Below are 22,363 nucleotides of genomic sequence, written 5' to 3' on the forward strand. Positions count from 1 at the left end.
GGAATTGGGAACCTGAATAACAGGGTGGCCCTGAGTTGCAGTTTATTTGTATTTTTGATGGAAATCCAAGAGTCATCTTCCTAAGATCCTTTACAAAAGGATTTGAACTACAGCTATCCTTTGTGCTGTGCGGTCAAGAGGGATGTTTCCGCCCTCACGTAGACCACTCACCTGTTATAGACTTTCCCACACTTTTTGCTTGTCATCTTCCATTCTTCTGATATCTAAATGTTCCCATGAGCCTAGACAGCCAATATTCTTCAGAAAAGGTCAAGAATCCAAGGAATTTCACAAAGAAGTACATTTAAGTAGATGCTTACAACCTCTTCTAACACCATCTCAGACCTCAAATATGTGCTCAATTGAGTAGCAGCTGTTGTTAGCACAGGCCCCTCTTGGAAGCAGAAGTGGGGTAAAAGAGCTTGTAGAAGCTGCCTATCTCATTATGGGGTATAGAAACTAGAACAAAATGCAAAGTGCAACAAAAATCTTTCTTTTTTCCATTAAAAATCAGATCCAAGAGGCCCTGTTTGGCTTGGGACCCATGATGTGCTTAAGAGCTTTCTCCCTGTGCTATTTTCGCAGGCTGAAATGACCACAGGGAGCTGCTATTTCTCCCCTGAGGAAACCTACAGATACTGTTTGCCCAATCTCGTCATATCTTGGGAGCTAAACAAGGTTAATCCTGGATTGTATTCTGATGGGAGACCTCCAAGGAGGTTCAGGGTTATTACGCAGAGCCAGGCAATGGCAAACTGCCTCTGAATGTCTCTTGCCTTGAAAACCCTACAGGGTCACCATCATTCAGCAGTAACAACTGCAGGTTGATGTTTCCCCAACAGGGCAAATAGGCTCTTTCTATGCCATTTCCACACTGTTGTGCTATTGAGGAGAATTTCCCCATCGATGATTTTCCACCTCTCCGTTTGTAAATCATTGTTTTCCAAGTCCCTGTTTTGGATAAACATCCTATTGCAGCACAGAGACTAGCTTTGCCATAAAAATGAAATTGCAAAACTAGATGAACTTAAAAAAACAACCCTCAGAAACTGACACAGGCTTCATTGTATGAAAATGCTGTCGGAACTGGATATGAAAATCCCAGTTTAGGTTGATTGAAAGGAGGCTTTCTGAGCTGTCAGTTCAGCAGCTGAGGAGTTATGGAATTTTTATTAACATTCCAATGACTCACAACTTAAAGAAAAAAAGCTGTCAGTCTGCAAGACCTCCGAACAAATGGGACTCTTTGTAGGAAAGAGAGCGGGGAAGGAAGGAAGCAGGATTATTACATGATGTATACCGGTTTTATGGAGTAATAATAGATATCTGTGTGTGAGAGAGTGGCACATGAAGTATAAGTGGAATAAATATTTCATGGGGGAGATGGACATAGTGAAGGCAGAGCAAAATTTGACTACTTACCTGTGTATTTTCACAGATCTGTGTTTTAAATCTTTATCATATATCTAGATCAGCGGTTCTCAGCCTGGGGGTCGCGAGCCCCAGGGGGGTCGATCAACCCTTTCAGGGCAGCCTCAGCAACCCAAAGGGGAAGGTTGAGAACCACTGGCTTACCTGCTTCTTCTGCAGCGGTGGTGGCATCGGTGATCCAAAGAGGGTGAAGGGTTGCGTGCGTGCTGGTGATCATGGAAGGCCGTGGCTGTGATTCCACACAAGATGTTTTCCTGGCTCTGCTCCAGGATCTCCCAGTTAGACCAGCAACCTGCAGTGCTGTAACACACACACACACACACACACACACACAGAGGGAGTTCAGTATTCTCTTTAGTGAAGGGAAACTATCCCCCAAAGTTAAGCTCTGAATCTCCTGTCATAACCTGGCCCTATTCTGCACACAATAGATAATGCACTTTCAATGCACTTTACAAGCAGATTTTCCTGTTCTGCACAGGAAAATCCGGCTGCCAAAGCACATTGAAAGTGCATTATCTGTTGTGTGCAGAATGGACCCTGGGGAAACAAGGGACACCAACCAATGTTGGAGCAGATTTCTTTCCTTTGTCTCAGTATTTATAATTATGTGTCTGCTTGCTGGCTTCCATGCAGTTGTGCTAGAAGGGATGCATTGGCTAAGCCAGGCACCATTAAACAGTCATCCTGCGTGGTTGGCGTCCACACAGTGAAAATGTGAGCCCTTAGGAGTGAGAATGTAACCTGAGATGTTAATTCCTGCTGATGTCCAAGATATTTGCCACTGAGGTATGGCTCATGTACAGGAAGGTAATAGCTGAAAGACATAGTGCAGAAGTCTGGATTTGGAGGGCAGAACTGATTAATATGCTATTGTGCTGCTGCAGCAATTTAAAGCAGAGCCAAAGTTTCCAATGAACTAAGCTAGGATTTGGTCTTTAAAAAAATTATTTCCTTATGCTGAGACTTTGCTCCCCAAAATTCTCTGCTGTGAATGTTGGTGTCAAATAGCTTCCAGGAATTCTTGAATATCTGATATCTACCATCCTCTGTTTCAATATTTTACTTCAATATTTCACTTTGATTGTTGATTTTGCCTGTATTTTATAATTAACATGTATTGGTACTTAGTATCTCAAAGCATTTGATGGGTGACATGAAAAGACAGTATATGACAGGATTGCCAGTTTAAATGTTTAACAACATTCTGTAGCTGACACGTGGGGCTATTCACTATCTGGCAGCATTTGACAGATGACATGCAATGATATACCAGCTTTGCCTGTTTATGACATTTAATATTTGATATCTGCCGAAACAGTCAATAGATTCCAGGAAGTCCAAAACACTTGATTTAAGATTATGAGATAATTCCACATCAAAACTCTCTCAAAAAACTGGCAGCCTTGGTAGTTTTAAAAGATATACTTCAACTGGGCGGCAGGACAACCAACTCCTTGCCCCTCACATTTATTTGTAGCACTTCAGACATCCTTCACCGTGCAGTTAATGTTTTGCTGTGACTTCAGCACAGGACTTCCTGTGTTTACAATAGAATTGGATTGGTTAAGGGAAATTGGTTAGGATTTGGAAGTAGACTAGAAATAGCGTGAAGATAAACCAAAGAGGCAATTTAGCACAGGGCCAGAAGATGTGGTAGGATTTCGCAGAGATTTGGCAGGGTAAACTCCGCTTGTTGGGAGCCAGGCCAAACAGCAGAGCTGAAACCAGCTGCAGTACAGAGGCTGACATCCAAGCCCAGTTAATGGTGGGAGCCTCTAATTGAGTCGGTTTGTGGCCCAGAGCTGAGATAGGCAAATTCTTCTGAGGTAGTTCAAGTCTGAGCAAAGGAAGAGAGGGAGGTTGAGAATTAAGAGTTTGAGCAGAAAAAGCAGAACTGTGAGGGGGTTCTAATTTTTGCCAGACTTCCAGGGATTATCTTTTATCTGTTTTGATAAATGCCATACACATTTGTGGTAACAAGATGAGTTTTGACTTGCTTGGGGATGCATTTCTTTTCCACCAGGCCTGGCAGGTCAAAGTAGCATTAAGAGGACAAGAGTGGGACTGGGGTAACATTGGTTGGACTAGGAGCTGAGAAAACCAATTTTGAAATCCCACTCGACCATGGAAGGTCACTGTGTGAGAGCTGGATCAGTCTCTTTCTGTCAGCATAACTTACCTCACAGGAGAGGTTGTTAGTAGATAACCTAGAAGCAGAGAGAACCATGTTGTAAGTTGATTTGGGTCCCCATTGGAGAGAAAACTAGGGAATATATCAGCTATAAACAAAACCGAGGAGTTAATATAGTTAATATAGGTTTGTACCTCAAATTCTCCTGGAATTTCCCAACCTGGATCTGGAAACCCTAATTAATTGCACCATTTACATTCACAGTTGAAAAGATGGATCTGGGGCCTAGCTACATTATATTTGCCCATGGGTCCCGACTGCATTCCATGATCGGACACATATTGGGAGGTCTGCATTAGAAACATATTCCCAGGTATGCATAGGCCCCCCTCAGGTTAGGGTCACAGTGTTCTCTCTCTCTCTCTCACACACACACAGAGAGAGAGAGAGAGAGAGAGAGATTTCCTGACCTGGAATGGCCCAGGGATGTCCCACGTGTATGAAGTAGAATACTTATGCACTTACGTTTTCTGAGTAGGGTACATAATACCCCTGGGGGCCATTCCAACAGCCAGGGGGAGGAGCTGCTGTTCTGATCCCAGTCCAAATAGAGCCTGCTCTTGCCTGAACTGTAACTCACAATACATGTTTGATCACTCAGACCCAGAGAATACCTGGGGAAAATGTAATGTGTAATTAAGGCCACGTGATCTGACTTTACAATAGCTTCATATTTCTTATAGAATAAATGGCAACTCCCCCAATAAAAATATAATGGTAAGTAGAATCACTGGGAATTTGCAGACTAATGCAGAACATTTTGCTGCCTGAAGGGTCTCGTTTTGACTGGGTCGATGGCTGGATCTGTTTTAAATATTCCCTTCAGGGTCTCCTTATTTTCCAGAACGAAGTCTGGAAATACACTCTTGTGCATTATGCCACCAGGTGATCTGCTGAGCCAGATTGGGTCAAGGAGAGCAAGCTGCAGATCTGTCCAAAGACAAGGAGAGAAACAGGGAAAAAAACAGAGCTGAGCCTTAAGTCAGCTTTTCTGGCAGATCTCAACCTTCTGGTTCGTTCTAGCCTGGAAAAACAATCAGCAGGCTTGAAACAATCCACTGAGGATAAAAGAGATGATGTATTCCTTAATAAATTGGTCATTCTTCTCCTTAGCCAGTACAGGATGAAAATCAGAGCAAACAAGGAATGGATTTATTTCTTTATGCAGTAAACTAGCTAGTGTTTTATTATTAGTATATTAGAATCTTTTAGAACAGAGAATTACGGGCAAACCAGATAGATTCAGGTGGGTAGCCATGTTGGTCTGAAGCAGCAGAACTAAGTTTCTTTCTTCTTTCTTCTTTCTTCTTTCTTCTTTCTTCTTTCTTCTTTCTTCTTTCTTCTTTCTTCTTTCTTCTTTCTTCTTTCTTCTTTCTTCTTTCTTCTTTCTTCTTTCTTCTTTCTTCTTCTGTGATGCCATTCTGAAATAAAAATGCTGCAGCCTGCACCTGTATATAAGCTGGATTGGGAGAAAAGTATCTGAAATAGCAGAGAATAGGGCAGTAATGCTTAGGGAAATCCTCACTTATGCCCCATTCTTGATATTAAAATTAGACAACCAGCCTTCCACACTTTATCTGGAAACATGGGGAACACATGAACAAATCATCAAGGCTACTCATGTCCCATCTAGTTTGACCATAGTGGCTTACCAATGGAAAGGATGCGCAGGTGGTGGGCCCATGGGTAGGTGAAAAGAAAGTGGGAAGGAAAGCATGAGCAAGGGGCCTGGTGGGGAAGGGGCTCATGGACAATCTGCCCACCCCAATCCCTTGGAACCTAGTTTAAAAGCTTCCTTAGCCTCACCGAAGAGATGGATGACTTTCCCCCACTTACAAGGGTATCAGATTTATGTTTTAGCTGCAGAAGGCTGAAACCAGTGCTCATATTGCTTCGGCAGAATGGGATGCCTATTGCCCACCAGTGGTAGGGTGAAGAACTCACAATTTTATCTGTCACATTCTACTGAGTCTCAGCTTCTTTTATTTTTCCAGGATCACCGAATATGAAGCTGCGTTGCAAAAACTAAAGGGGAGGGAGCGGTTTCCACCTGGAAAATTTGGTTATGTTTTAATGACAATGTTTATTCCAGAATTCTTGGAACAAATATTCGAGTTCAATGACCTCAATGTGCAAGAGGCTTGCGTTAGCTTATTTTAGACGACTGCTTGTGGGAAAACAGCACAAATGGATTGATAGTTAAACCAACTCTGTGTACTAATTCTCTCTGTGGGCTGATGAACCATGCACGTGGCAATAAGCTCATCATGGGCAAAAGTACGCATGTGCACACACACACACACATATGCACGCACTGCATTTCCATGTGTCTCGTGCGCATGCTGGGGGAAAAAAACTATGATGGAAAAAGTAGATGCACAGTGGAAATGTCAAACAACCAGACAACCTGAGAATGTGTCATGAAAAAATATGGATCATATAAAACCACCCCTTAGATGTTACAAACAGACGGACAGCATGTGCCACGTTTCTGTTTTCTCACATGCAGTTTGTGCACAAAATCTTTGGAAGCAACTTCATTGTGGGCATAATGAATAGTTTTTCCTCTGTGTGGAGGTTTTGTTTCAGATGTATTTATCTGGAGCATCCACACAACATCAGCCCCTGACTGATCACTTTCCATGTTTTCTTCCACATAGCCACAGTCTTTCCTATACCTGGGTTGGTATGATCTTTCAGGAAAGACTTTCATCTCAATCTTTTGAAGGCTATGTTGATGGGAAGGAGAGATTTTTGAATGTTTTGGCCACATCAGCATCATTTTCCTTTGCTCCAGGCCTACCAATGAACAGTTTTAGGCTATAGCAATATACAAGTTGCCAAATATAATTGATATCTTACTGCAGTTTAAAAATGATAATTGACATGTTGTTGTAACTTAACATTAATGGTATCTATTACTTCTAAGGGTAGAAATAGTTCTCCAGTGACATGGGGAGAAGGGGCTTTTGGCTGGAAGGGAAGGCCAGAGAAGAGAAAATGACTGCATGGATGCTGTATTTCCAATGCAAATGTATTCCCAGTAGCTAGAGAGATTCCATAAAATGATTACTATGTAGGTAGAGCCTCAGATTCCACGTTTCCATGTTCTGGGGGAAGTTGAGACTGTTATTGGCCAAGTGTCCCACTTCACTGAAGCCCTTTTGTAGGGGAATCTTTTGGAATATCCTTTGAGATTGTGAGAAGCTGTCATGCAAGGCTGCTTGACAGAGAATTGTTTTTACACCTAAAAATATTCTGCTATAGGTTGGTACATGCTCCTTAATACTGCCTTAAAACAAAACAACAACATGCATAATGGCAGGTGTTACAAGGTAGGATCTTTGTGCTTTATACTTTATCAAGCCCATCTAGATATTTAATCCATTTTAGTTACTAAGCCAACCTTAAACACAACCTGTAAGGGCTTCAGATGGCACAGGTATACATTGGAGATCTGCCAATGTAGTTCAATGTAGGAAACTGGCCACAGATTGTGCCAAAATGAAGGCCATGTGAGGGAAGAGATATTTCAAGCTGAACTTCATACCAAACTATGGGGTTAAGACCCTGTTGGGTCAAACATGGGCTTAAGATCACAAAATAGGAGGCATTTTGACGTGAATACAAAGTGCAGGGTACCAATGTAATCCATGCAGTTAGAGCAGTGGTTCTCAACCTGGAGGTCAGAGGGGGCGCCATCCACACAACAGCCTTGCGGGGTAGATCGAGATAGAGCATTCGTCTTTCTGGAGCAGTGGAAAAGCGCAAGATCGGCATGGTGGGACAAGAGGCAGAATTGAAATGAGAAACCCTGGAAAAAAAACAATGTATATACAATCATGAACAATGGATCTTCACGCCACTGGTCAGTTTCAGGTTAATTTCTGTGAAAGAACACTTGCATAATTTTATGGTTCCGGGTCGTCACAACATAGGGTCACGGCATTAGGGATGTTGAGAACCACTGAGTTACAGAGACCTTCTTGCTGCCACTTTCCTTACTAATATCAGAAAAGTGGCACCTATATGGGACCCAAATGAACAAATATAAGACAGGGAGGAACTATTTTAACTTCACTATGCAGAATACTAAGAATCCAAAATGATCATGATAAACCAGAAGGAATTAGTAGCAGGGAGCTACTGAATTCATCTTGGATTAGAATTACCAGCTCTTTCCCTTGCCCAATTTCACTCCTCACTGGTTTTTATCCACACATGATCCTTGGCATAACCTTTTTGATGGTCAGAAGCACCACCTCTTTTACCAGCAGAATGCCTGGTATGATACAACCCCTTATTACTTAAGACTGACAGGTTCTATATCTTGTTTTCACAAATATCTAATTGCTGAACTGCAGTAGGTAAACATCATAATGCATTTTTCTGTAGGATTTGTTCTCTGAAGTTTAATGACAAATATGGAAAAGTCTTTGGGGGAAAATCTTGACAGTTAAATATAAAACATCATGAATACTGTAATTTCTCTGAACCTTTTACTTAATCTATTTATATACTACTCTTCCTTGCAGCTCATGTTTTAGTCCTACAAAGTTTTTCAATAAGTCTGATCCAATTCAACCTGATTCAACCTATCAATAATTGTATATAAAAATAGGCTGTTCCTTTTTCCTTTTATAAACAGCAAGATAAGGCTGAATAGTAGCAACTTAGCCTTGACCAACTAAGAATAAGTTTATGGCTGCATTGGGATTTGAGTCCATGTTTTGCAATCAATACGTCAAACCTCAAATGCTGCCCCTGTTGAAAAGCCACGATTTTAGATCTAGCCGATGGTTTCCCCTGAGACTGAAAACAGACTGGCATTAAGAATTCCTGGACCACACAAAAATTCCTTTGGGCTGCATGGAGTCCTTGAATTTCTGTTTCCAGCACTGTGTTTATAGAAGGGTTGAATCACAGTGATGTAGTGAGAGTATAGTTTTGCTCAAGCAGTTGGTTAAAACTCATTTGGATGCTAGGTAAAATGACCAAAAGGATTTTAAAAGGCGGCACCTGGTCAAGTTCTTCCTTCTGACTGCATGTGAGCAGACCTTAATGTTAGGCTGTTCGAAGTACAAACCCTGCTTCTAAGAATGAAATTTTAATAGATCACAGCTGATTAAAAAGAATTCCCTTAGTGTACTAGCCTCTTTCCTTCAGAAGTATTATATTCATGAGTGGACAGGAAAGAATGCCATAGTTGTGATATCACAAAGAAACCATGTGATTTTGTTTTTTGTAAAGGAAACTGCTCCTTCTGAAAGTTTTATACAAACACCCAGTTGTTCTTTTTCCTTTATCCCCCACCCCTTCGGTTGCCTACCACTGCATTTTTTCCTCAATCCTCTTGAGCAGGGGTAGTCAAACTGCGGCCCTCCAGATGTCCATGGACTACAATTCCCAGGAGCCCCCTGCCAGCATTCGCTGGCAGGGGCTCCTGGGAATTGTAGTCCATGGACATCTGGAGGGCCGCAGTTTGACTACCCCTGCTCTTGAGCCACGGGGCCTGTGCTGCTTTGAGGTTTGCTCCATGGTGGCCCGCGTGTAGTCCCAAACTGTGACTCATCCCCCCCTCTGTTTAGTTAAGGGCAATCCAGACTGTATTAACTTGAGAGGGGAATATAATTCATAGGGAGCAAAGAAATCTAGAAAGATCATTTACTCTATCAATTCATGTATTTCTGTGTCCACTGTGAGTTTATCCCCCAGTTTAGGCCAGCCACTTGTACAGATGCAATAATTTATTCCACATTTCCTTAACCAAGGTTGTGCCTCAAAAACATAACGATTGTTATTTTCAAAGTAAACCTGTACGGTCAGGCTGAAAGATGACTTATGCTTCCAACTGGCTTAGGCTTCCTATGCAGTGGTGGCCCCAGAGCTGAAGCTGGGAGAGAAGCCCCTGACCCACCTGGTCAATGGAGGACAACAAATCACTGCAAACCAGTTAGTCCTTAGTGCGAATTATTCAAAACCTATTTGAGATGTCTTTTACAATACCGTTACGTTCGGACCAATTGCTATTCTGAACACATAATTCCTCTTCCTAGAATATAAATGTCCAAGTGGAAGAGGTCAGAATCCAAGCCGTCCTGGGTGCCATCCGCAAGCGTCTGCCCATCACAGAAGGGTATGTGGAAGTAAAAGAAGGAGGCGTCTGGAAACAGATCTGTGACAGAAACTGGACCGCAAAAAATTCCCGAGTCATCTGTGGCATGTTTGGGTTTCCGGGTGAGAAGAAATACAACGTCAATATCTACAAGTAAGAAGGATGCTTTCAAAGGGTTGGTCGTGTTCTCGAACCGTGAGGGCTTATCATGTTGCTTAAACACAGAGAGCTCCTTTCAGAAATGTAGGTTTCCGGACTCGGGCTGGAAAAAGTCAAGCTTCAATGGGGGGTTTCTGCCAGTGTATAAAATGCTTCATTTCTTTAGCTCAGGTTTACTTCACTGTAAAGTGTATTGGACACTAGTTCAAACCACATTTTTCAACTCTAGGCCAATTCAAGCGTACAGGATAAGCATGTAGTGAGGGCCTCCCGGGAGTGCGCTATTTTAGGCTCCAGGCTAGGGATCATATTTTTGAATGCTGCCTTGCATAAAAATGTGCCCTGCATTTGGAGAGCTGGTGCATCTGGAGGTAGAGCTTCTCCCTCATGTGCTGTAACTTTGAGCATATTTGGCTGCCTTATATCAAGTCAGAGGTCTGCCTCACCTAGCCCAGAGTTTGTCTGCTCTGACTGGCAGCTGCTCTCTGGCAGAGAAAGACCTTTCCCAACCACTGTTTCTTGAGGACTGAACCTGTGATCCTTTGCCTGCAAACAATTTGTTTAGTGTCGTAAGCTGTAGTCTTTTCGCCTAAGAGAGTGCATTGGTGAGGCTTAAACTCACAACTTCTTTATTGTAAGTTCCAGGAAGAATAGGTACTGGAAAATGGTGTCCAACATCCAGGGAATCTTTGGCATGGACAAAGAGTGTTCCAACAAACCAACCCCATCCTGGAATGAATGCAGTGTAGCCACTATAGTGTATTCATTAGTGTGTTGTAGGGAAGAACAAGATCCTAATTGTCTACCGCCACCACTGGTCTTACTATTGTTGTTGTTAGATACGACCCCATGGACAATGATCCTCCAGGCCTTCCTGTCCTCTACCATTCCCCGGAGTTCATTTAAGCTTGCACCGACTGCTTCAGTGACCCCATCCAGCCACCTCATTCTCTATCGCCTCCTTCTTCTTTTGCCCTCGATCTCTCCCAGGATTAGGCTCTTCTCCAGGGAGTCCTTCCTTCTCTTGAGGTGGCCAAAGTATTTGAGTTTCATCTTCAGGATCTGGCCTTCTAAGGAGCAGTCAGGCCTGATCTCCTCTAGGACTGACAGGTTTGTTCGCCTTGCAGTCCAAGGGACTCGCAAGAGTCTTCTCCAGCACCAGAGTTCAAAAGCCTCAATTCTTTGACGCTCGCTATAGAATGCTCAATAAGCTTCTGAAGAGATTATGTTAGTTTCCCCCCCTTTAAGGCAGTCAGTATAGCAGCAACTGGCCTGGTCAATGTGCCGTGTGACTATGTAAACTAGAGTATGACCCAGCATCTTCTGCAATGTGCTGTACAGTTCCTTGGCAGACACAGAGGTGCTCTCTGACCCCAGAAAGCTTGTGAACCACTTCAAGAAGGGAGCTTGGCACTGGTTTGCCTTAGGACAGCAGAATGAAATGTTTCCATGCAGTTTCCAGGTCACAAGAGGAACCTAAACCTTTCTGTTTTGATTCTTGGTCAGTGCTGTCCTAAACAGAGCCGAACTTTTCTAAATCCATTTGACTTCGATTAGATAGCACCATCATTACATAGATAAGTTTGTACTACAAAATGTTGTTGATAACCAGCCGTTTCTTTCCCAAATGGTTCAAGTGGTTAGCCGTGTTTGTCCCAGGTAGCAGGACACATTTAGAGTCCAGTAGCACCTTTAAGACCAACAAACTTTTATTCAAGGTATGAGCTTTGGTGTGCATGCACATTTCCTCTGATGATGTTCCATAATACATTCATTTTATGGCTTGAAATATTGCCCTAAAGGGAAATTCCACTCAAATTTCTCACTGGTCATTTGGATCCAGTCTTTCCTGCACATGGCTCTAAAGCCCAGTTGGCACATTTCTCAGTTCTGTGCTCTCTTTTTGCATAATATTGTAAATAGCCTTTCCCATGGGTGGAACCTTCTACTCCACATTATATTTCACAGCTGGGAACCCAGTTTCTAGACTGGGCTTCTGCTGCAATAAACTGACTCTTATTTTTGCAAACTTTTGCAAAACTAACAGATCCCTTCTCTTGCCTGTCTAACTGAGAAATGTTATCCCTGGCTTCAACCACAGCTTTTATGTGCTGAGGTCACCCACGTGAGATGGTAGCATTTCACGATGGATGGCGGGAAGTTAAACGATTCCCAGATGGTTCTTTGGTTAAAACAAACAACTGAGTTCATCGCCCTTCTTCCAGCCAAACTCTCACCCTGGAATGTCATTTAATTTCTGCCTTTTGACAGCACAGTTTATGTTAAAAGGAAAGACAAATAAAAAACGCCATCCGTTTCCTAGCCTACCGTTTGTTCCTGGTCAAACTCTTTCAGGCTTTTTGCTAACTCATTCTAAGCTCCTCACTACCACATAAGCAGTTATCCCCAAGGGACCTTTGAGGCCACCTGGTCCTATCCTGACCCACGGCATTTTGCCGTGCCAAGCGACTGTGCTGCTCAGTCCCAAGAAGCATGGGCCACAGTTTCCTGAACTGCAACCTGATTTGACAGTACAGAAAGATTATTTTTTATTTTTGTATAATTTATCCTTTTTGTTGAAAGTATTCCCAAAATCTTATAATGTAACTCAGTGGTCCCCAACCGTTTTATCACCGGGGACCGGTCAACGCTTGACAATTTTACTGAGGCCCGGGGGGGGGGGGTAAACTTTTGCCGAGGGACGTCGCCGCTGCCTCTGCTCCACTTGCTTTCCCTGACTTCCCACCGCCCGCTGGGAGGCACTGCCAGCAGCAGCTGTGCAGTGCCACAACAAGGGGGAGCCCCAGCCATGGTAGCCGCTGGAAAACACCAAAGGTGAGCTGGCAGCAGAGTGGCAGGGCAGCCCCCAAGGCAGCAGCTGGGGAGGAGGACGAGGAGGAGCCGCGGCCTGGTACTGACTGATCCACGGACCGGTCCTGGTCGCCGGACTGGGGGTTGGGGACCACTGCTGTAACTGATCATTCTGACATCTTAGTTACTATATGTTTAGTCTGCAAAGCCTTATCTCAGATCTTCATCTTGAACTGAATTCTTTTCCTTAACGTGTAACTGGACTATACACAATTTTTTACAAAGACCGAAATTTCATTCATGCTGTCAGCTGTGTTGATTTAGTTGCTTGACATATATTCCAATTATGATGTTTGGAGAACTGTAGGATCCCAAAGGTAGAATCCTAAGCAGAGTGGCACCGTCCCAAGCTCTTTGATTTCAGTGGATTGGACTCACACTAGACGTGACTTTTTAATCCGTCTTTCATTCCCCAAAGTCAGACAGCAACTGCAAGGAACTAATTTCCCAAGAGTTGGAGGGGCCCAGTTTGGACTGTGACCCCAACATAAGGAAAAGGGGCTTCAGTCTTCTCACACAGTCTGTGAGGGGCATTGTTTATCTGAGAGGGGCTAGCCCCAAACCAACTAAGTCATGTTTAATTCTAACCATTAAGGGATAGAACTCTGTTTAGTATTTTACTGAAAGTCCCATATGATAATAATATAATTCAGTGCTCCGTCACAACCAACTTATGATGATAGCCCAAGGAAAATTTGGCATTGATCTAGTTCAGTTTTTACAATGGCTAGCCAAAAGAGCTAAACATTCAAAGTGTAAGGAAAACTTTGCCCTTGTTTATCCAGTAGCTCGCCATAAAGTAAGAAGAAAAAAACTGGCTAGGATAATTCCCCCCTCCTCTAGTTCATTGGTTATCCAGGGTTAATTTAGTGTCCTATCACTGACAATAGAGACATAGTCTCTGCAAGGATTTGTTCTCTGTTGTGTGCATTTACCGTAACCCAGTTTAATATTGTAAATGAACTTAAATTTAAGCATCTTGAGTGGTGAAGTCATCTGATCTGGATGGAAGCAATGTGTCAAATAAATTATTCCTTACAAGTTATTTTATTATTAATTAATTAAATTTCTATATTGCCCTCCCAATTTGGCACAGGGCGGTATCGCTTCCCCTGTTCTAAATACGTCTGCCTTTTATCCTCTTAGTAAGGGAAGTTCAACTGCTTATGCTTCTGTTCTTCCTTCAAGGATGACTGCAAGTCGAAAGAAGCTCAGATACTGGCCTTACTCCATAGACTGCAAAGGCACTGAAGCTCATCTCTCCAGTTGCAAACTGGGCAATCGCATCAGTACGGCTGGTGGGGGAAACATTACGTGTGTGAATGGAATGCCTGCTGTGGTGAGCTGTGTCCCTGGCCGTGCCTTCGCCTCAGGCAGCCGTGCTGGCTTCCGCAAAGCCTTCCGCCAGGAGGTAAGAAAGAGCCTTGCCCAGCTTCCACCAAATAACATCTTTGGTGCTTTCTTGTAGACATTTAGCTGAATATGTAATTCTGCAATTGCTGAGCAAAGCCTTTTGAAGGTGCCACTCCTGCATGTGTAGCCGCCCATACCCAAGCATTCCCTATTGTGGCCCCCTACTTGGTGGAATGGATGACATGGCAAGATCAAGAAGACTCCCGCACTCCTGTTATCCTGCAAATTAGGGTAACAAAACTGCTCAGGAGGGCATTATTCTAGCTGTTTGAATGTCTATGGTAACTTCCTAGATAGTTTTGATTGTATTTTTTCTTGGTTTTTTATTGTAGTTATTGGAAACAGTAGAAGTCAGTTGGGGACACCCTCTTTGGGTGCCAGTAGAAGTGGACTCTCTGATCCAATCTTTTTTGAAACTAGGGGTTCTTCGGAGAAGAGGCTCCTTCAGCTAAACTGCAAATTTGGTGCCTTTACCTAAACCCCCCACTCCCCCAGATCACGGAATAGACAAAAAGACAAAATTGACTTTGATGGCTGCATAGGCTTTAATGGAGTGGCCAAATCTCCAAATGACATCAAAATTGTAGATTTGGATAAGGCTGATTTGAACCATTTATAGTGCAGGAATGGGCAAGTCAGAGTTGTTGTTGTTTTTAATTTACACAAGTGCCCTTCCCCAGCTGTGCAGTATTGTCTAGCAAGTGCTAGACATGGTTAAGGTTTTGCATGTCCATTTATAGTTAGTTAATTGAATGACAGGGAACAGAAAGGAATGCAGGCAAATGGGAAAACCCATGTTGAAATTAATAAGAATTTTAATGAAACTGACAAGCAGCTGCAAACCCCGTTTTGCATATTGTAGAGCACTAGGGGATTCTTTGCTGCATTATCATGAGGGGGAAACAGAACTTGTACACAAAGAAGGGGGCAGGATGGCGAAAGGTACAGAGTGGGTGGAACTACCTTGAAATGGATAGGGAGTATCCTTCAAGGAGTGACAAAAGGGCGGGGGGGGATCCAAGGGAATCTGTACGCTTTTGAATTAACTTTGATTTGGAATCAAAACAAAGGGGAAATTAACACACACTCTGAGCAAACCCAGGGAAACAGTGACCAGAAAGTGAACTGAGTGCTGAATTGAGGGAAATTCAGGCAGAATGACAAACAAAACCCAGTGGGCATGCACAAGGAAAGCAAGGGAAAACACCCACGCATAAAAGGCCATATATAATAAAGCTAGATGTTACCATCTGTGTTCTGCAAAGCCTTCATCCCAGCAACTCCTAGGAAACGGCTGTGATTCCACAGCATACCCCTCAACATTCTAACTGCTAAAGCGGAAGTATTAGCTAAAGAATATTACGAATTTGTACATCCCCACAAGAGATACTCACTGGTAAATCCCATTGCTCTTTTCAAAACCTCACAAAAAGCCTTGGTGACTGGATTTGATGGCTTTTTGATATCAATAAGAACTCTGTAGTGATGTGTCTACTACTGATTTTAAATCACTGTCAAAGAGCCCACTGGCGGGAGAGGGATCATGGTCAAGAGACAAAATAACACATGACAAGGGCAGAAAGGTAGAGAAATCTACATCTTTATTGCCATATTTTCCAAGCCTTTCCTTCCATACTTTCCCAAACCTGCTTTGGATATGCTCTTTCAAGAAATTAATCTGTTTGCAAAGAAAAATTATGGTGGACCCGGGTTTGTTGAAGTATAAGCATATAATGGGGAACCCCCAATTAAATCTGTTGTGGAAACACAAAGACATTGTTTGGTGGAACCAGAATGAAATCTCCTGCCATTTGGGCAGCGATGCAGAGCAAGGTCGGCATGTGGAAGCAGCCTTTGTCTCAGATAAGCGGCAGCCACAAGGTATAATTCAAAACAGCTGGCAGACCCATCTAAATGTAGCAAAGTCACAGCAGTGCAGAAGGTCCAAATGTCTTGTAGACCAGGGGTAGTCAACTTGTGGTCCTCCAGATGTTCATGGACTACAATTCCCATGAGCCCCTGCCAGCAAATGCTGGCAGGGGCTCATGGGAATTGAGTTCATGAATATCTGGAGGGACCACAGGTTGACTACCTCTGTTGTAGACTGCGGATTTGGAGTCAGGAAGTACAGCTCAGTTTCTAGGCACATATTATAATGTCCAGCTCCTATGCAACAGGAGGTCATAAGCAACAGGAGCAGATCTCCTAGTTGCTCAGAACAGCCAGTCAGCCAGCCTGACCTGGAAGCTTTTATCGGAGTCAGGGAGATATCTGGTTTATTAGTACAAGGCAGCTTCCTTGTCTGGCTCAGCTGTCTTACCCTTTTGGCCAGAGCAGAGTGATGTGCTGGCACACAGGGCACATTCTGAATCCTGCTGGACAACCCTCTGGGCAGCGTTTCAAGACCTGCAGTCATGGGCTTGATTCCATTCATATCTAGTTGTTACAAAGCATTTATTCAGAAGCATATGAGAATTTGCATATTTGCTCAGGACTAAGGGTAAATGCAAATAGTGGGCTGATACCTCTTGTAATTTAAGAAATGCCCACAAGGGCCACTTAGTGACTTGCGAAGTGTAATTGGTGCTACAACAAATATTAAAGCAGAGTATCCACCCCAGTGCCGCAAGCAGCAAAGTACCCTGTAAACTTTGAGTTGACCAAGCAGCTACTGATTCCTGAAGTGCTCTGTGTTGAGTTTTGGCTGTCCCGCACATGACCTCTGCCTCATTCAAAGTACATATCTCCAGATTTTAAAGACACGATGCTGTTTAAGTTGCCAACCTCTCTCCAGGCATGCTGTGCCCGTTCATTCCTCCATCCATTCATGGAACATTGCTTTATTTATAGCACTAGTAAACCTTCCAGCTACAACCTCTACAGCAGGGGTAGTCAAACTGCAGCCCTCCAGATGTCCATGGACTACAATTCCCAGGAGCCCCCTGACAGCGAATGCTGTGAGGTGGGTGAGGCTGAGAGAGTCCTGATATCACTGTTCGGTCATAACAGCTTTATCAGTGCTGTGGCAAGCCCAAGGTTACCCAGCTGGCTGCATGTGGGGGAGTGCAGAATCGAATCCAGATTAGAAGTCCACACTCCTAACCACTACACCAAACTGTGTCAGAGCCATGCATCAGTTTTGTTCCATGACTGAAATATGGCTTAAATTCCAAGCATTCCACTTTTCAAAAACTGGCTTCCCCTCCTCATGCAAATTTTGAGTGGAAGGCAGACACCCACTGAACAAACTATATAATAACAGGAGAGGCATTCTCTTGGATGTGTTGATGTTTCCATTTTAGCTCTAGTGAAGGTCTTCTTTTATTGCCCTGGGAGTCAGGGTGGGGAGCACCGTCCATCCTAGAAGCCCTGGGGAGACAGAGGCTTCACTCTACCCAGATCTGGACCACCATCCACTTATCGGGCCTCTGCTATATTCAGTAAACAAACACGCCACAATAGGGTACTTTCACCATTCATGCACATACATGACCAGAGGCAGAGTTGGCATCCTTTGGTTCCAGCGGGCATAGGAAAACTCCTGCAATCAAGACTTTTAATGTTTCAAGCTACAGAAGAACTTTCTGGGTGGAGTTCTTGGGACAGCCTGTTATTCTACAAATCCTTAAAAGAGGGTATTTACTCCAATAGTAAGAGTCACTCCATTCAAAAATGTGTTTAGAAGCAAGTCCTCCCCCCCCCCCACATAACCTTATGAGAAAGCATGTACATCGTGTCCTTGGATGGTGAACCTGTTTTCAGTTTAGCCGAAACATTTCCTATGGCTCGTATTAAAATTGATGTCTTTGTTGGGATTTAGGGGCTTGCTAGATGCTCAGGAGCCAGCACAACTGTAGCTGTTTTTAATTCCTGCTTTTTCAGAAGCCAGGGATTTTGGCCTTATCTTTCAGTGTAGATTCGTGAGTGCGATCTCTGCGCTACAGAATTCTTTGCTGAAATAATCTGGATTCTGTGCCAGCTCAAACCAAACTGCAACTTTTACCGAGATCAGAACAGTGTCGTCCTAAGAAAACTTTCCATGGAATATGAGTAGACTTCAGTAGGAATAGACTGGTTTAGGATTGTACTGTTACATAATCTATTTGTGTCTAAGAGTTATGGGCAAGGAACTGTGTAATACATTGAAAACTTGCTTGCTTATCCAGCGGCAAATCCACTCTGCCTGTGCGTGGCACTATAGGTTGTCCAAAGCACTGCCCCACACTCTGCAAGCATGTCATTGCTGAGTCCCAGAGAGGCAGGAACAGTTTTTGGGAAAGGAGTGTTCTGTGAAACATTCAGTGTTTTCAGTTCTCTGATAGACACTCTTGATTTCAGTATGATAGAACGTTGTTTCCCAGATGAGCAGATATTTCTCATGGATGCTTTGGGCTGATCCTGCATTCCGCAGGGCGTTGGACTAGATAGCCAGTATGGCCCCTTCCAACTCTATGATTCTGTGTCACTCAGAATGTGCAAATGTTCCCTTTTCTCCTCTCTTGGGAGATGGCATTGCTTCAGCACCTCCTCTTCCCTCTCTGGATACTGCTGTTACCTGCCTGAAGGATGAGTCTGTGATCCCATCCAGGTGGTGATCATGCAGGGAATGGGATGATGTCACAGCTCTGCATAGCCAATCAGATTAGACTGCATCACCAAGGGCAAGGGAGAGCAATTGAGAATGAAGGCTTTTGAAACAAATATGATAATATATGAAAATACATGTACTTATTATTAAAGAAGGTTAAATACACGTAACCTTTTTGGTTTTTTGACTCAGTATTTTTGGGGTTAAGTATTTTATCCTGTTTTTTTCCTAAAATATGCACAGCTATCATACTGTATGATCCCAAGGCTATGCTATGCATACTGTTCTGATGGCGTCATTTGGTTTGCCTCCAGTAATGACTGGGGGGTGTCAAGATGGCACCGCCTGGTTCAGAAAATGCACAGTAACATCCATAACCAATGAGATGTTTCCGTGGGTCTTTCTCTTTCAGCATCCGTTGGTGAGGCTGAAGGGTGGAGCCAACACAGGAGAAGGCCGTGTAGAAGTGCTAAAGAACGGGGAATGGGGAACCATCTGCCATGATGAGTGGAACCTGATTGCAGCCAGCGTGGTCTGCAGAGAACTGGGCTTTGGGAGTGCCCAGGAGGCTATTTCAGGTGCAAGGCTCGGGCAAGGTAAGATGCTTACCCTCGGAGAGGGTAAAATGGACAGGAAGCAGCAGCAGCAAATCACCTGAGAGACGGCCTAGGTCAGTGGTTCTCAACCTTCCTAATGACATGACCCTATAATACTGTTCCTCATGTTGTGGTGACCCCAACCATAAAATTATGCAAGTGTTCTTTCACAGAAATTAAACTGAAACTGACCAATGGTGTGAAGATTGTTCATGACTATATATAAACTGTTCCCCCCCCGGAGTTTCTTAGTTCAGTTCTGCCTCTTGTCTTGATCCCCAGGTGGAGAACTACTGGCCTGGGTACTTTTTAAATCATCCTTTTCCATAGAGGCTGGAGAGATGCTTTGGGGGGGGGGGTGGTACAAAGGACCATAGCAGTCCCTCACTGTTGCTTCCTGAGAAATGATATTCAGAGCTGTCTCTTAACCTGGAGTTACCATGGCTCATAGCCTGTGGTATAACCTGTCCTCCATGGATTTGCCTATTACCCTTTTAAAACCATCTAAGGTTTAGTCAAACCCATCACAGAGACATAATCCCTGCAATTCACAGGACGTACCAATTTGTTTACAAGAATTACCACCTCAGGAATTTACCTCAATGGTTCTGTTAAGGTGCCTCCATAGTCTTTTCAACCTGTGGCCATTTGAATCATAGAATCGTAGAATAATAGAGTTGGAAGGGACCTCATGGATCATCTAGTCCAACCCCCTTCACTATGCAGGACACACACACAACCCTATTGCTCATCCACTGTAACCTACCACCCCCTTGAGCCTTCACAGAATCAGCCTCTCCATCAGATGGCTATACAGCCTATGTTTAAAAAATTCCAAAGATGGAGAACCCACCACCTCCCGAGGAAGCCTGTTCCACTGAGAAACCGCTCTGTCAGGAACTTCTTCCAGATGTTTAGATGGAATTTCTTTTTAATTAATTTCATCCCATTCGTTCTGGTCTGCCCCTCTGGGGCAAGAGAGAACAATTCTGCTCCATCCTCCATATGGCACTCTTTTAGAGCATTTACATTTTACTCCCAGGGAGGGACGTTTTCCGTATCAGTTGGCCATTGAGTTTTGATTACAGATCTGAAAACATGGAAGCTATTTAGCTGTCTAGGTCTGTGGGTTCTCCTTTCCAAGTACTAACTTCTGCTACTTCCTTTAGGAAGCTTGCAGTGGCTTATGCTATGGGCCCTGGGGAGATTGTGGGTTTTCAAAATCCTTTACACCACATAGTGCAAATAACATTTTACACTAGTAGCAGACATCACGTCATCAGGCAGGAATGTGACGAGTACATTGTCTCGGTTTAGCTAATGGCCACCGTCACATCCATTCCATAAATGCATTCCGTAAGCTAATGATGTATTATGTAATGGAAGAATTCATTTCTCGTGTTCATAAGAGATGGGGTTGGGCTCCCTCTCAAAGAGCAGGTTGGCAGCTTTGAAGTGCTGTTAGATCCAGGACTTCAGATGGAGGTACAACGGTTGCCCATAGTACCTTGAGCCAGATTGGGTTGATTTGTTAGCTGCCGTGTTTCCTTGACAGGCATGATTTGGCTATGGATATCCACACTCCGGTTGCATCCAGTTTGGACAGCTGCCATGTGCTCAAGCTTTGGAAACAGTTAAGAAGCTTCGGCTGGTTCAAAGCATGGGGCTAAGATGGCCTGCCAGACTCAGTTATAGAGCTCATATTATGCCAGTTTTAAAAGAGCGCAGTGTCGGCTGCAGGTCAGCTTCCATGCACAATTTAAAGGGCTGCTTACTACTTGTAAAGCTCTATAGCAGTGGTCCCCAACCTCCGGTCCGGGGACTGGGACCGGTCCGTGGATCAGTCTGTACAGGGCCGCGGCTCCTCCTCGTCCTCCTCCTCAGCTGCTGCCTCGGGGGCTGCCCTGCCACTCTGCTACCGTCTCACCTTTGGTGCTCTCCAGCGGACGCCATGGCTGTTGCTCCTCCTCAGCGTGGCACTGAGCAGCTGCTGCTGGCAGCGCCCCCTAGTGGGTGGCAGGAAGTCAGGCACACCGGCAGGAAAGCAAGCGGAGTAGGGGCTCAGGCAGCGGCGATGTCCCTCAGCAAAAGACTACCCCCCCCCCAGGGCTTCGGTAAAATTGTCAAGCATTGACCGGTCCCTGGTGATAAAAAGGTTGGGGACCACTGCTCTATAGGGTCTTGAGGCCGGATCACTGAATGGTTGTTATCCTTCATATAAGCCCGCCAGCCTGTTCTCTTCAGTTCTAGGCATCCTCTTGATAGATGCAAATTTGGTGATCACCAAAGATAGCTTTTTTCACTGTGTGGCACTGAGATGATGGAACTTGCTCTCCACAAAGGCTCAACAGCACCAAATTTGCCAGCTTTCAGGTACCAGGCAAAGGCATCTTTGCCATGTGTTTGAGTAGTTTATGTGTCCCCAAGTGACTTACCCTTCTTCCTGGTATTGTCTCTCGGAGCGGGGCTTGAGGCAGATGATCGGAGGTGCTTTAGCCCCTTTCTTTCTGGTATGCAATACTGGGTAATTTTCACCCTGGTCTGCTCTGTGGATGGTGTTACTTCGCATTCTTATTAACAGGCTCTGGTTGCAAAGATGGTTTTGTCCTACTGATTTTGGTTATGATCTCTGCTTGCGTTTTAATTGCTTCTCTTGTTGCCCTTGCTTTTTATGATCTTATGCTGTTGATTTGTTTTATTGGCTTATTGTTTTAATTGCTGTTGGTTTATTGTTTTAATTGCTTTGCCCAGTTCACTGTGAACCCCATGCAGTATATTTTATCAAGCAGGATACAAACATCTGTACACAGCCCGTGGCGCCACGGGCGCCACGAACTGTATAAAAGAGTAAGGGGTAGTGGGGAGGAGTTAGGGCGGGACTGGTCCGGGATAAAAACTCGGAGGGGCCAATCAGGAGCCGTGAAGCGGCTCCTGATTGGCCCCTCCAAGTGTCCATCCCGCCTGCTTCACCCACACAGCCACAGGTCAGCGGGCGG

The 22,363-nt window shown here is 44.1% G+C and overlaps 1 protein-coding gene across 2 annotated transcripts in view; it reads left to right on the forward strand.

The window, feature by feature from the left end:
- Positions 1–22,363, forward strand: part of LOXL2 (lysyl oxidase like 2) — a 74,674-nt gene that overhangs the window by 24,270 nt on the left and 28,041 nt on the right. For both annotated transcript variants that reach the window (XM_077306819.1, XM_077306820.1), the window contains 3 exons: positions 9,682–9,893; positions 13,959–14,181; positions 19,184–19,367. In XM_077306819.1, the coding sequence (XP_077162934.1) occupies positions 9,682–9,893; positions 13,959–14,181; positions 19,184–19,367 (619 nt within the window). The remainder of the gene's footprint in view (positions 1–9,681; positions 9,894–13,958; positions 14,182–19,183; positions 19,368–22,363) is intronic.

This window comes from Paroedura picta, chromosome 12 (genome assembly GCF_049243985.1).
Source record: "Paroedura picta isolate Pp20150507F chromosome 12, Ppicta_v3.0, whole genome shotgun sequence".
In the NCBI taxonomy this organism is placed as follows: Eukaryota; Metazoa; Chordata; class Lepidosauria; order Squamata; family Gekkonidae; genus Paroedura; species Paroedura picta.